This window comes from Lactuca virosa, chromosome 4 (genome assembly GCF_052849685.1).
Source record: "Lactuca virosa cultivar CGN04683 chromosome 4, Lactuca_virosa_CGN04683_v6, whole genome shotgun sequence".
Classification (NCBI taxonomy): Eukaryota; Viridiplantae; Streptophyta; class Magnoliopsida; order Asterales; family Asteraceae; genus Lactuca; species Lactuca virosa.
This window is the reverse complement of record NC_136429.1, coordinates 494675020-494691462: the sequence shown is the minus strand read 5'-3', so window position 1 is coordinate 494691462 and position 16443 is coordinate 494675020. Positions and strand designations below refer to the sequence as shown.

The 16443-nt window shown below is 38.7% G+C and overlaps 1 protein-coding gene across 1 annotated transcript; it reads left to right on the top strand.

The window, feature by feature from the left end:
- The first annotated feature begins 392 nt into the window (after positions 1–392).
- LOC145106966 (uncharacterized) lies at positions 393–842 on the top strand. The gene has a single exon (XM_079043877.1). The coding sequence runs from the start codon at positions 393–395 to the stop codon at positions 840–842; it is 450 nt and encodes a 149-aa protein (XP_078900003.1).
- The last annotated feature ends 15601 nt before the right edge of the window (positions 843–16443 follow it).

The following is a 16443-nucleotide window of genomic DNA, read 5'->3' as shown; positions in this document are numbered from 1 at the left end:
GCTATCTAGTGACTAGATCTCCATCAACTGTAATTGATTGTAAGAGTCATCAAGAGGTGTGGTATGGGAAACCCTCTGAGAATTATGGTGTACGAATGTTTGGATTCCCTAATTACGCTCGTGTGAATCATGGTTAACTGGAGTTGAGGGCAGTGAAGTGTATATTTCGAGGATATTCATCTGGAGGGAAAGGTCATCGTATGTGATATGCAGAAGAATGAAAGACTCCAAAATTTGTTATTAAAAGAGATGTGACCTTTGAATATGCTATGTGTAACCAAAGAGGGGGTGGTCCAATTATTGCAGGGAACGATCAGGGTGTTAGCCAGAAGGTGGAGTTTGAAATATAAATCCCACATAGTTTTGTGATAAATAAGAAACAACAGTATGACATGGAACAACATAGACATGAGGAATCCCTTGAACAACCCAAGGAAGAAGTGTTTGGTGATGTTGATATCGGGAAGGAAAACTTGATGAAGCTTCTGTTGAATGAGCTTGTGATGAACGATTTAGGATTTGAAAAGAAGTTAATAAGGATGGAAATATGGAGTGATAGAAGAGCAGGATGGTTATACATTTCTCAATACATTGAGAAATTCTTGCATGCGTTCTATCGTGATCAATCCAAACGTGTTGGTACTTCTTTGGCGATTCAAGGTAATCGGGGGAAAGATCATTGGGAAATGGTTAGCTGGATTTTGCGACAAATGAAGGGAACACTTGATGTTTTTCTGGTGTATGGTGTCAATGCACGCCATACAAACTTCATTGTATTGATAGAATCGAACCATGAAAGTGATCTGGTGATAAGTAGATCACTGGTGGTTGGTCTCGTTTGAGTCTTCTTTTGAAGGTGGAGAAACCTATCATGTTCTATGACAGGTTATGCATTTAAAAGTTTGGTGCCAAGGAGAATCTAGAAGACATGGCGACAAGGTCATTACCCAAAGAGAAGTTCAAGCTTTGCTTGGACTTGGTTGATGTTCATAGGAGGTAAGCCCCTTCCGGGCTTGATGACAGGAAGGGAGAGAAAGTTCTAGTTTAAGGTAGAGTTCAAAGGATGCTCAAGTCAAAGTGGAGACTGTTAAATGTGACTTAAGCATTTGGAGAATTCACATGGAGCATTTGAGTTCAATGGATCACTTGGGGTTCATGGAGCATGTGAAAAAGGAACGGATCATCTGAAAAGGGAATGAATCATCTGACAAAGGAACGGATCAATTGAAAAAGAAACTAATATTCTAAAACGGGGTATGGAGCACCTGGAAGTGGAATGGAGCATCCTGGTGCATGGATGTGCCAAATGTGATCAAAATGCGCCATCCTATGCTTGGATACTCCACTTAGAAGTCAAGGTGCGCCACTACTGAAACTTGATATGCTACCAAGTAACTTGATATGCCACCAAGTGACATGATATGCCACCAAGTGACATGATATGCCACCAAGTGAATTGATATGCCACAAAGTGACAGGATATGCCACCAAGTGATAGGATATGTCATTAATGTGGTGGATGTGCCAATGTGGAGAGGATGCACCAAATTGGAGTCTAGATATGGAAACTTGGAAGATGATGCACCAACCTTGGAGAGGATGCGCCATCCCTTGATCAAGATGCGCCATCCACATGCCTGATGTGCCATCTTGATGCAAGGATGCTCCACTTGGTTCCTTGATGTACCATAGTATCCCTGATGATCCACTTATGTTTTGAAGTCACCTATGATGCTTAAGACTGTTCAAGGAAGCTTAGAAGTTGAAGATTATCAAGGATTATTTATTGATGTGCCACCATGATGATTAATATTCCATGGTGATCTTGATGTGCCACTCTTGCATCATGATGTGCCATTATGGATCATGATGCTCCCTCATGTGTGTTGTTGATGATCATGTAAGGATGAATATTCCAGAAGCTGCTGCATGTTGGATTATGATTGGCTGAAACCATTCATGGGCCTATGGGCTAATGGGTTTAGCCCATTAAAGTTTTAGGTCTGATCCCTCAAGTATAAATAGGGATATGTGCTAAGTCATTTGTGTCTTGTCTTTTGCATCCTTAGTGAGTAGGACGAATCTCTGCTGGTTGTACTTGTAATCTCTATTTGAGAACTCTATGAATAAATAATACTCCCCTCCTATCATGTGGACGATGTTCACCTTGACCGAACCACATAAATAGTGAGTCTTTGTGTGCTTTTAGTTTCGTGTTTTATCCGCATTACTTCCTAACAAGGGTCATCAGAACTTGGTAAGTGGCAAGATTTGTTGCGGTTCTTGAGAAGTATCGTCTGATTTCCTAACAGTTAAGATGTATGGATGAAATGTATATGAACTATAAGTAAATTCAATTATGAAGTTATGTTTATAATAATTGTGTAAATGATGAACTTTAACAATGATATTCATGGTAATGAAATAGTAATTTAAATGGAATCCAATCTATGTCTTAATGAATTAAGACACATAAACATCTAAATTCATGGGATATGATTAGTTGTGAAAAAATAAGTGTATAAAACTTGATGATGAAAATGATCCAATATTGTTAGATAAGAGGATAGTATGTGAGTTGTAATACTCAACCATTATGTGATTATTTGACATTATTTTGAGTTGGGGAACTGGGGACGAGGACCGGGGTTCAAGTATTGAAGACTAACACATATAAAACATCTCAAGGCATGTAACCGTGCTTCCCTCCTAAATAATTTATATCTAGTTATGTGGATATTATTGTCTATTACATTTGATGAATGCGTTATTAATTATTAATCATTGTTGTATAAGTTAACAAATTGATAGATTGTTGAGATTTACAAAGTATTATTGTATAGGTTATTGAGATGATAATTAGGGTTAACGATAACTTATACCTTATGATGTAATAATATATTATATTTGAGATTTATAATTGAATGTCGTTTTATGGGGTAATAAGTTCATATAGCTGGTAGTGTTAATAATTAATATCAACTGACAGAGAAAGTATGTATAACTGTAAGTCCCTAAAATGCTTGTGTATCAATCAGATCCGTTTGATGGTGCGGAATCCCAATCAAACGGATGATGTCAGATCGAATAGAAGAGAAGAAGAAGAAGAAGATGATGAATCTTGAATGTATTGATGATATGAATTAAGTTCCTTACACAAGATTCACACACTTACACACACTAAAACTCCTTTCTCTCTCTCTTGGCCGTACACTCTCTTCTGTTCATCAATCTATTCCTCACACCCCTCACCCCTATATATACATGATAAACATGGGTCGTAAATGGGTTTATGGTCGTAAATGGGTTTACGGCCGTAAACACCCATTGGGTCGTAAATAGGGTTTACGGCCGTAAACCTGTTTACGGCCGTAAACCTGTTTACGGCCGTAAACACCCCCTTGGCCGTAAACCTGACTGTAAACTCATAAAATATTACAGAAAATTACAATCAACTAGAAAAGCAAAGTATAAACCATATTTTTGACCCAACAATCTCCCCCTTGGTTTATAGCTTTCTTTTCTTAATTGACCCAACAAGCTCCCCCTAAAAAGTAGTTGGCTTTTCTTGTCAATCTTCATCGAGAGCTTGGGCTTTTCTTCAGAATTTGACATTGAACGCACATTGGGTGAGGAGGCAACTTGTACTGATTCTTGAAAGATAGCGCTTTCAGCTTGAGAATCTTCAGAGAGAACATTAGAGAGAAAAAATTTTCTGGATCACTTCAGCAGGTTCAAGATAGCAGCAGACTGATTGAGGAGGCTTCAATGCAATCCATCACATAATCTTCAATTTCAGCTTCACCTTGCTTCTGGGGTTGAAAGATTGAATGTCGAAAGAATAATCTTCATTTCTTGCTCCTTCGAATGAGAATTCTTCAATGATCACGGATAAAGCCTTGGCTCAGAAATCTTCGACACAAACTCCATGAGTTTCATCTTCACCTGAATTCACTATTCAAGACAAAACAAAACTAAAAGAAAAATTTAGCACACAATATTTTTGGATTTTTCATATTTTCTGAAAAAGAAATAAAACAGAAATAACACTATTTTTGGATTTTTAATTTTCTGATTTTTGTTTGGTTTTTAAAATTTTTAATTCTCCCCTAATATTTAAATTAGAAGAAACTATGAACAAATTTAACAAAAATAAAATGATATCTAACTTTAAGAGTGATTTGGGATAAAAGTTTTTAGACAGCCTTTATCCGTTTATCAGTACCTCTCCCTTCATGAATAGATCTGGTCAATCGCCGGTATTGTGGTCCACTTAAACACGAGATATTGTGACAAAATTAGGACATACTATAAGTGACAAGACAATGTGATCCTAAGTTCGTAGATAATATTCCTTAAGGACCATTCAGCTGACGACGACCAAAGATATTGTTGTCCACCTAAATTGAGCAGCGAGATCTACAGACAACCTAGTGATTGTTTAATTTTAAATGTACTAGAACATGTTTCCCGCTTCCTGACATACCCCAATAATCAGGAACTTCCAAAGTACTCCTTACTTTAGGTGAGCAGACAATTATTATGAGAGAAGTCAGATTTAGAATGCATATGCTATACACCCAGGTCGGATCTCTTCCAATCACGCAGAGGGTGAAACATATGACTAACTGAAGTTTTAGAGGGATTGAGAGAAAGAATGATGCATATACTGTGTACCAGGTCGGATTGTGAGTCACGCAAAGGAGACAATATATGGCTAACAGATAGAAAGAATTGCATAGATAGAGGATGCAGAGAAATAGAATTGCATATGTTGCAGTCCAGGTCGGATGTATTTCAATCACGCAGAGGAGGCAACATATGACTAACAGAAAGAAAGCAAGAAAATAATTTCCTACAGACCTACTTTATCGGAATTCCCCAGTCACCCCATCAATACCGGAATTAAGGACAAAGTCCGTACATCGAGGAAGAGTTAAACCACAGTTCTAGATACATATCATTTTAGTGTGACCAGTGGATTATCATGTATATCTCCCTGCTCAACCTATTTGAGCGTCGTATTGCCAGGCTAAATGGATCTATCTAGGTCAATATTTTTCAAGTCTCTAGATTCCTTAAGTTCATTAATGCCTAGTCAAGTCCATTTTAATCTCTCGTGCCTACCAGCGCATCGAACACAGAGCCTAGACAATTCAGATTCAGTCCCTTACACAGATTCAGATTGCCTGTTATCACATGATTATATCACTTCCCAAAACATCTCCCTCAAGCACATTTCATTAACACCATATTTTTGGATTTTCTGAATTTCTAATGTTTTTGGATTTTTTTTAAATATTCTAATTTTTGTTTTGTTTTTATTTCTCCCCCTAAATTTGTGCATAGGAGAGAAACGAAAGTAAATGCATAAATTTAAACTATCCTAAAACAAAAATTAGTCTTTAAACTGAATCAACTTAAGAAAAACTCAGGAGTATAGAGAAGAAAACTCAAACCGTACGTCACCGATTGAATTTGCATCCAGAAGGTCTGAGAACAGCACGCGTAATCTCAGAACAGATCAAAAAATTCTTCACATCGTTAAGCACTAACCCCATGAGTCATCCCTTCCTTTCTTCCTTTCCCGCAAAGGACACATACTCTCAAACAAAGGTCTGAATGTTGTACATTTGAGAGATGTCCCCTATCATGTGCCTGGAATAGCCACTACCAACAAACCGAAGTATGATGATATGCCTCCATAGCTGTTCCGACACAGAGCGGGATTAGTTGGTCTTTGGAACCCAGTCCATTTTGAAACTGGGTCGACCTTTGTCATTAACGCACGATACTCTCTCCCATGACATGTCCTGCTTATCACAAACAGAAGATGTAGAAATACTAGAATCGTTAGAAGATTTGGGAGACTGAACCTTTGGTACCCATTTGTAGTTGGGTTTAACCCATTTCTTTTCGATCCGATGGGTGCCTCGGTACTTGCTTTTGATCTTGATGTCGGCCGTTGAGATGACTTTGACCTAACCGGTCTTTGTTTCACTGGTGCATCTCTTGGATTGGGCTTCTTGGCCGGCATTTCCTTCTTGACTTTGGGATTTTGATTCTTGTCCTTTGGAGTTTGATTCTTGCTCTTCTGCGCATTCCAGTCATCATTGTCTGAACGTGACCTTGAGGGGTTTCTTTTGGAATATCTCCCTCTTTGCGCGTTTTGCCATCCTTGTGCGTAGTAGGGAACGTATGCGCGATTTGGACAGTTTCGGGCAATGTGACCAGGTGTTCCACAGTGAAAACATGCCTTTTTCTTCACTGTGAAGTTGTTTCTTCCTGCCCCTGGTGGCGTATCCTTGCCTTGTCTCCTAAATTTCCCACAAACACAATTACAACAGGCACCCTGTTTCACTGGAATCGGTGGCCTGTATTTCTCAATAGCAGGTTGATCAGAAGCAGCTGAGTTCGAAGCAACAGATTCAGAGTTCAAGGAGATGTTGGTATGTTCAATGGTGTTCTCCTTGTTCTCATGCTCTGCTACTTTACTTGCACATGAAGTAGATGTGCTAGAAACAGGAACATCAGTATTTTCAAACAAATAATCAAATATGTCAAAAAAATTTAACTCAACATGATCCGATGCAAAGGCATCAAAAGCATCACAAGATGTATCATCAACTTTAATATCAGAAACAGAAGGTTTTTCATTGGAAACAGAAACATCAGGTTCAGGCTCAGTTTTGTTATTAGAAACAGATCCTTCAACTTTGTGCTTTGACTGATCTAAGGATTGATCTGCAGGGGAAGTAGAAACGTTAGTACTTTCAACATTAATAAATCCTCCTGAAACAAAACCAGATGGCTTGCCATAAACCATGAAGGGTTCGTTGGCAATCTCCTCTTTAGACAAGGGTTGATACTGATAATTATGATTAAAAGGAGGAGGTACATTATCGTATCCTAAACCCTTTTGCTGGTTTCGTTTGAATTGCAGGCAATGGTCAATCATATTGGCAACTACCTCGCTTGATACATCAAACCTTTTAAAATCAAAATTTGCAGTTTCAAATTGTCGCTTTAATGTATCAAGCTCAGTAATTAACTCACCATTCTGTCTCTTAGTATAATCATAAAGTTCACATTGTTCACTGTATTCTGTCTGAATTCTCTTAAAGTCCTTTATTTTTGTCTCTAACTGGGCCTTAAGGGGTTTCTGTCCTTTCCTGAGTTGATATCCTTCATATCTCAGGTCCTCAACTTCTCTTTTTAATAAATCAATTTGTTCCCGAAGAAATTTAATCGTAGTTTCACAAGCTGGAGTACATGAAACTTTATTTACCGGAATGGATTCGGAATTTAATTTTTTTATTTAATTCTTTAACTAAAAACTCAAAAGTCAACCTTAAAAGTCAAATTTAAAGAGTCAAACTCAAAAGTCAAACTTAAAAGTCAAACCGAAAAACTAAATTTGAAAATTTAAAAGTTAAATGAGAAAGTCAAAGTTTAAAGTCAAAGGTGAAACTTTAAAAGTCAAAGTCAAAATTTTAAGTAAAAAAGTTAAAATTAAAAGTCAAAAAAATAAAAATAAAAATTTTGGATTGAAAATTGAATTTAAAATAAAAAGGAAATTGATTTTGGGGTTAAAAGTGTCAAATTTTCGAAATTAGGTGCGAAATGGAGTGTTTATGAATTAAATTTCGAAGTGTTCTTCCATCTAGCATGCTAGATCAGCTGGTAAGACGCGTGAAGAAATGAATCAGTGGTCCCGAGTTCGAACCCCGGCACCTCCAAGTCCACTTCCTATTTTTTAGATGCGAAGGCGAGGCTGCTGCTTGCGAGGACGAGGTGCGAGGCGCGAGACCGAGGCGAGGTGTGAAGCGATGCGAGGTCCTGGTGCGAACCGGAAACTGCTGCTGACCGTAAACCCGAGCCGTACACGTGCGAGCCGTAAACTCCGAGGCCTCGGACCGTAAACCGTTTCCGGCCGTAAACTCCGGAGCCGTAAACTCGGACCGCAAACTCGGACCGTAAACTGCAGACCGTAAACCTCGGACCGTAAACCCCGGACCGTAAACCTCGGACCGTAAACTCCGGACCGTAAACCTTGGAAACCCTACCTGCTGACCGTAAACGCCGCCACCCCTTCGCTGGTTACGGCCAAAAACAACGTTTTTTCGACTTTGAAGCTCCAAAACTCGATCAAAAACCCCTTTTTATCAAAAACACGAAGAACCAACCCCCCCTAATTTTCATAGATCTATCCAAAAACGCAAAAATCTTTCGAAAATAAGATCAAATAAGCTCCATATCTGACAAAATTGACTGATACAATCCAAGCTCTAGTACCAATTGTAAGTCCCTAAAATGCTTGTGTATCAATCAGATCTGTTTGATGGTGCGGAATCCCAATCAAACGGATGATGTCAGATCGAATAGAAGAGAAGAAGAAGAAGAAGATGATGAATCTTGAATGTATTGATGATATGAATTAAGTTCCTTACACAAGATTCACACACTTACACACACTAAAACTCCTTTCTCTCTCTCTTGGCCGTACACTCTCTTCTGTTCATCAATCTATTCCTCACACCCCTCACCCCTATATATATACATGAGAAACATGATCCGTAAATGGGTTTACGGTCGTAAATGGGTTTACGGCCGTAAACACCCATTGGGTCGTAAACAGGGTTCACAGCCGTAAACCTGTTTATGGCCGTAAACACCCCCTTGGCCGTAAACCTGACCGTAAACTCATAAAATATTACAGAAAATTACAATCAACTAGAAAAGCAAAGTATAAACCATATTTTTGACCCAACAATAACTGAGTATTTACTCGTAGTTTATAAATATGGGACTAAGTTTGTTTGTGATAGTACCATGCATGAAGCCTTATAGCTAGATGTTTTTAGCTAAATAACATACATTACTGATAGTTGATAAATTATTTTGGTGAGTCTAAATGACAAGAACCATTAGAGATTATTTATGGTGAGTCTTAACGATAAGAGCCATTGAAGATTATTGATTCTAGGACAGATAACGAGTACCTTATGGAAATACCCATCATTGTTAGCTGAAAATGGTGTCTTGTGTAGTTATAAATGCATTAATGGGGGAATGGTAGCCTGTGTAGTTGTAAATCCATTAACAGAGGAATGGTAGCTTGTGTAGCTGTAAATCCATTAACACGGAAATGGTAGCTTGTTTAGTTGCAAATATATTAACAAGGAAATGGTAGATTATATAGTTGTAAATATATTATCAGAGTATGGTGGTTTCCTTAGTGGCCATAATACCATCATTGGAATTTTACAAGTCAATGGCAGCCTTAGTGGTCGTAATACTATACTTGCATACTATTTTTAGTGTACGACGGTATCCTTAATGGTTGTAATACCATCATTAGAGATTTACAAGTCAATGGTAGCCTTAGTGGTTGTAATACTATACTTGCAAATTATTATCTGTTAAATGTGACTTGAGCATTTGGAGCATTCACATAGAGCATTTGAGTTTAATGGAGCACTTGGAACTCAATGGATCACGTGGGATTCATGGAGCATGTGACAAAGGAATGGATCATCTGATAAGGGAATGAATCTCCTGATAAGGGAATGAATCTCCTGATAAAGGAATGGATCTCCTGAAAAAGGAATGGTTCTCGTGACAAAGGAAAGGATATGCCAAAGTGACAAGAGATGCCATGAAGCGACTTGTTATGCCACCAAGTGACTTGATATGCCATAAAGTGACATGATATGCCATCAAGTGACAGGATATGCCACCAAGTGATAGGATATGTCATTCATGAGGTGGATGCCCCATTCTGGAGATGATGTGCCAACTTGGAGTCTAGATATGCCAACTTGGAAGAGGATGCACCATCTTGGGAGAGGATGCACCATCCCTTGATCAAGATGTGCCATCTACATGTCTGATGTGCCATATTGATGCAAGGATGTGCCACTTGGTTCCTTGATATGCCTCGGTATCACTAACGAACCATTTATGTTATGATGTCCTCTATGATGCTGTCACACCCCCGGTTGAGGCAGTGGAACACACCGGGTTGTGCGACTAAGTTCATGGATCACAGGTAAACTGAATATATAGCATAAGTACAACAATAAATAAAATAGCATTCGTGTTCTATCTCGATATCTGAATACAAGGTTTTTTTTACGGATAACAATAGTATGTGAATTTGCCTTAACAGATAGGCATATAATACAACAACAAGTAAACTTGGCCACCTGTAATCCAATCCGTCTTGAATGTCTGTTTAGTGATTTCCTGAGAATACATGTAATTTTTGAGGGTCAACATAAAGTTGGTGAGAGTTATAGGTTTTCTGCTAACAATAGTAATACTTTAATAAGTCTAAAAAGCATTATCTTTGTATGTGTAACGATAGTTAAAACTGCGTTTACAAAGAGTTTTTGAAAGATAAAATGTATCTTTGTATAAGTAAATCCATACTGAAAACCGTATTTGTAAAGAATCTTTGAAAGCCAAAATGTATCTTTGTATAAGTAAATCCATACTTAAAATAGTTTTGAAAGCAACCAAGCCCATGATTTGTAGTGAGAGAGAGAGAGAGAGAGAGAGAGAGAGATATTCCATGTAACACCCTGGTTTTCAGGTATTCTCAAATTCATCCCTTGGTTTTAAATTATGTCATTTTGGTCGTTGGATTGGAAGGAAGTAGCCCTAAAAAGCCCTAGTGGCAAAATGGTAATTTTGGGGCAGGTGGTGTACGCTAAGCATACATGTGAGTACGCTAAGCGTACTAGGGCACGCCCTAGTACGCTGGGCGTACTTATGTCCAAGTGAAACCCTAAATTTTAGGGTTTGTGGGGTACTTAAGCCTCTTTATGGATCATTTACCCTCATCTTTTCAGCCTCCAAGCCCTTGAGTCGTTTTTGGCAAACCCTAACCCCATAAGAGAGTGTTTTGAGCGAAAAGTGTGTTCTTTGTGTGCTTAAGGAAGAAGGAGTTGCATCAAGGAGCTTAGAAGTTGAAGCAAGCTTGTGGATCTTGGATCATCACCTTCTTGGGAAGCTCCAGAAGGTAAAAAGTCTTCACCTTGATGTTTTGTTTGCTTGGATATCATTTTGGGTTGGTTTATGATGTTCTTCTTGTCTTAAAGTCCCATTTCTATTCATGTTTGGTTGTGGACATTTTGAGTTGTCCCTTCAGACCCTAGGAAGGGTACTAAGCCATAAAAATGAGGCCCCTTTAGCTAGTTTGGCTCCATGCTTCTTGTAGAAGGTATTAATGGATTAAGACCTTGCATTAAGGACTTTTTGGACGTGAAAAGTCATAAAGTTGGGAACTTTATGACCCTAGTATGCCTCTAGACCTTGGATCTAAAGTGTGAGCTCAATTTCTAAAGCCATTAAGCACTTAATGAAGAAGTTGGATTTGCGACGGTACGCCCCACGTAGACTGGTGTACGCCCCGCGTACCCGGTCAGCCACCCCGATCATGGTTTCTGCAAAGCCTTGTGTACTGTGCACGTGCCTCTGGAGTACGCCCCGCGTACTCGCATGGAACAACAATTTTGAGTTAACTCGGTTGGGTTGACTCGGCTGGGTTGACTCAGTGGATTTTTGGACTTTGACCATGTTTGACTTTTGAGGGCATTTTGGGTATTTTGAGATTTTGATGGAATTGGTCATTTGGTGGATGTAGGCATTGAGTAGAGAGCTGATATTTGGAGTCAGGCCTTATCAGTTCCGTTTAGCTTATGAGGTGAGTTTTCCTCACTGTACTTTTGGGTCGAAGGCACCAAGGCCGACCCATTGGTTTGATAACCTGATATTGATGATATGTTGAGTATGGAATAGATTTGCATTCCATAATTGATATGCTAGTTTGGTAGATCTGTAGGACTACCTGCGATACTGTCTGTTTATCTGTATATGATATTATCTGTTATATCTCGACATATTGTGTGGGTTGGGTTGAGGTTGTACTGCTCCGTGCTGTAGCCAACAAACCCTGGAGCAAAACAGATATGAGCTGAGGGCCAGGGAGGGCATGCCACACTCATACTGAGGGCTCATGAGCATTCCAGATACGAACTGAGGGCCGGGAAGGGCATGCCAGACTCGTACTGAGGGCTTAGTAGTATTCAGTCCGAGGACTGATTAGGCCAGGGAGCAAGCCAGACATAAGCTGTGGGCCGAGGGCAATCCAGAATTATGCTGTGGGCTCAGGGGTAATCCAGTCTGTTAGATATGGACCCATTCCATGCTATTATTGTTGGGGTTTGAGCATAAATGTAGTGATTATAGAACATGGTTTGGCATGCGGAATTAAAGGTTACACAATGAACATGGTGATTTGGGTGTTCAAGAGATGTATTGATTATGTATTGTGTTACAAAAAAGGATCTAGATCTAGTCTACATAAATAACACACACTTATACACTCAACTTTTACACCTCTCAAGCACACCTCTACAAGTGGACTAAACCCACCTTATATAGAGGTGTTTACATGTCTCTCTCTCACTCTCTATCTCATGCCACAAGGCTAATGCACCACATGAAAGTGGGTTTTACAAAAGTCAAACATTACAAAGTCATTCATGGAAAACTTTGCACCCTAACATTCTCCCCCTCAAAGTTAGGAATGACTGACCCACTTCAAATCTTCCAAAATCGAGCAACTACGCGAGCTGAGCCTCAAGGGTGACACATGTTGAAACGAACTTCAATCTTCAATTCTTCAATTTGGGCTCTAGGATGTAAAACAATACAAACCAAGCATCAACGAATGATCACGAGCTTCTCAAACTCCAAATTGATCACCCAAAAGTTGAGCATAAAAACACACCCCGAAAATCTTCAATAAAACCAAACCCATTTCGAACCGAAATCACATCCGAATATCTAATCGCATCATTTCGTAAGCTTCAAAAATTCAAGGCCACTTCGGTCTTCAAATCCGCGTAATATGAAAAACTCAAGTTCGAATTTCCATATAAATTTCTCCCCCTTTTTATAATCGAAATTTGATTATAAAACCTTCAAGGAAAGAGAACGTGCTCTATTCGGAATTTTTCGTGTCAAAAATCCCCCTTAACATGTGGCATAAACTTTGTGCTTCAATCCGGAAAATCCAAAAAAATCTTCAATTTTTAGCTTCGTTCACGGACCGCCTTTGACAAAATTTCTCAAAAATGGGTAGAAATTGTCAATTTCAAAATTCTGCAGTGACCCGGTCCGCCCAAAACAGCCAAAAATGCAAAACTCTCCCCTTTTCCAAAGCTGGGTAGAAAGTGTCAATTTGCACAAACTGCAGGGTCTTAAAATGCATATTCTTCAAATTCTCAGCAAAAACAGTCCTTTTTCGAAAATGGGTATGAACCGCCAAATTTTCGAAACTACAGGGATTAATTTCGACAATACTGCCCTTTTGTCCTCCAAACATTCGAAGAATAACCCCAATTGGGAAAGTTGCCAAACATTCGATAGGTTAGAGGCTGTTTTCGAAAATTTTCAATTTTTCTTCAAAACTAATGAAGACTAGGCCAATTCGTACGAAGGTTTTAAGTTTTGTCAAATTGTCGAAACTTCAGGGGCCATTTACGAAACTTTGAGCTTTTTCATTCAAAACATACGAAATTTTAACCCTTCGTATGAAATCATATGCTCTTTTTCCTACCCTTCGTACAAAATTCATAACACCCTTCGTTAGAAACAAACATCACCCTTCGTTAGAAACAATCACCCCTTCGTTAGATTCAATCTGAAAGAACCCCTTTCTAAACTTTCGTATTTCTGAAAACATTATTACTCCAAAACATGCTACATGCATATTCATAAATAATATCTTCCATTGATAGTGTAATTACAAAAGACTGGATACAAACCGACTAAGTTTTAGTATATTACATAACTACCCAGGATATTAAAGTTTTATACAAACGTAAACCCAAGCACAAAAGTAATAGTATAAACTATTCTAAATCTTCCAACAGTATAATACTATACTGGATTGTCATTACCTGCAATTGTTAAACACTGAGAGGGGTAAGCGGTGACGCTTAGTGAGTTCAATAATAGATACAATATAACGTTATGCCATATATATACTTCAATATGGCAGAAGCAAAGGGAAGAAGGAACAACAAAGGCATATGTGAATCATGCGACAAACTTTCCACGTCTATCATTGATTTGATTCAAAGATATACAATCAACGAGACATAACAATTTCAATACTTGATATACATCAATAACACTTCGGCTCAAATGGTACAGAAAACATACAATTTTTTATTATAATTTTGCTAGAATATACAGGCTTTCAGCCCTACATAGCCCTATGCTAATACCAGAAGTTATACGAGTCATGCTCTACATGGCCAAAGGCACAAAGCCAATACCAGAAATGATACGAGACATACTCTACATGGCCAAAGGCATAAATCCGATACCAGAATAATACGAGACATGCTCTACATGGCCAGACGCTCAAAGCCAATACCAGAAGTGATACGAGACATGCTCTACATGATCAACAGTATAAAACCAACATAACTCAGGAAAGCATATAGCACATATAACACATAACATACAATTGTTCCTATATATTAAACTCACCGTGAAATAACCGAGGGTTAAAATAGTAATTTGGGCAGCACTTCGTTACTATAATTGACCTTCTTAATTGAAAACCGGGAGTTTTTCTTGAAAATCGGGCCCTACGAGGGTTGGGCTTCAAACCGAAAAGATAAATTTCTCGGGCTTCTCGGGCACTTCGGAACGTATTTCGGGTGTTGAAAATAATACCGGGGCTTCGGGGGAAGTGGAAATAGTGGAAATATGAGTTTAGGGGTGAAAAAGGGGTAATTTCTCAAAATTAGTCGGGAGGTCTCGCACCCTTATATAGGTGCGAGCCTCGGATCCGAAGCGAGAGGAAATGAGGCAAGTGGCAGCGAAGCTCGGACACGCGGCAGAAGGGGCGAGGCTTGGATGCGAGATGGGCACGTGTCGGCTTCGGATTGGTCCAGCGTCTCGGATGACGCAGCTGCTTCGGACACGGGGGTGCACACGCGTCATCCTTCGGTTGGGCCTCCCTTCGGTCGTATCACAATCCGACACGGGGCACGCATGCGAGAATCCGTGTGCGAGATCCGACCTTATCCATGCGATATTTCTCGGAAATTGAGCCCCAAACTTCTAAAATCCATAACATTCGCATACAGGCTCCGTTTTTGACGTTCTTTATATGCATGCGTAGGGAAAATTATGCTCTACAACTTTCGTTTAGACTTCGTCGGCTAATTTTGACTTTATTTTTAATATTATTATTTTTAACAGACCGGGACAGGAAAATCCGTTAAAATTTAATAACTTCTTCATCCGATGTCCGTTTTCGTCAGTCTTTTTACCGTTGTACTACTATTGACGAGACCTTCGATTCTCGTTTAGGTTGTGTCGGCTAAAAATCACTCGATCTAAAATTCGAGTTTTTTGCTGTCTACTGCTAAGCTGAAACTTAGAAAAATCATAATTTCCTCATACGAAGTTAGATTTTGACATTCTTTTTATGAAAATTCTCGGTTTAACGAGTACTACGAATTTCATTTAGATCACCAAGGCTAAAATGTAGTTTATCAAAAACTCACTTTTTACGTCATTCGGCGCCGTGCCAGTTTTGTCGCGGATCTTCGATTGGTCATAACTTCTTCGTTATAACTCGGATTTCAATGAGGTTTTCGCCTAAATGCTTCTAATGAAATTATCTACAACTTTGAATAATAAAATTTTACTTATTTCAAATTTTATATTTTCGTTAATTTTCGATATTTTAACTTTTAATTGGAATCTCATAAGACTTCCAATATTTTCCGAGTGATTCTAAACATAGTTTTACTTCATTTCTAGTAAAAACTATCTGTTAGAACTCAATACTCAATATCACATAATATTTCATAATATTATTTACTTAAAACACGATTTCAAAACGTGTATGTTACAAATACCTCCTCCTTTTGAGGATTTCGTCCCCGAAATCATAACGATAAAAATGACTGGGAATATTTCGCTCTTATCTCATTCTTATTTTCCTAATTATAATTTGGGCCTCGATGGTGTTTCCACTTGACGCGCACCAACTCCAAGACATATGCACAAAACATAACTTCTACTGTTTGGATTTTTCTCTCCGTCTGACCATCTCCTTCTTCAATTCTCTGACTGAAATTTCGTCACTACACGAGACATGGTTCTCTGAACCAGTCAATTCACTTCACAGATCTATATTAGTCGGACTCGATTCTTTACGACCATTTAGGTCTGAACGAAAATCATCTTCATAGTCATCACCGAAACGAAGGTAATGACATACTTGAACAAAAACGGAATCGATTACTAGCTTCTTGGTAACCTTGTGACTTTCCCTGATCCAAGTGTGAGTCCTGTGCTTCCAGTAGTATAGGCCTCTACTACTATTCACACCTACTCATACTC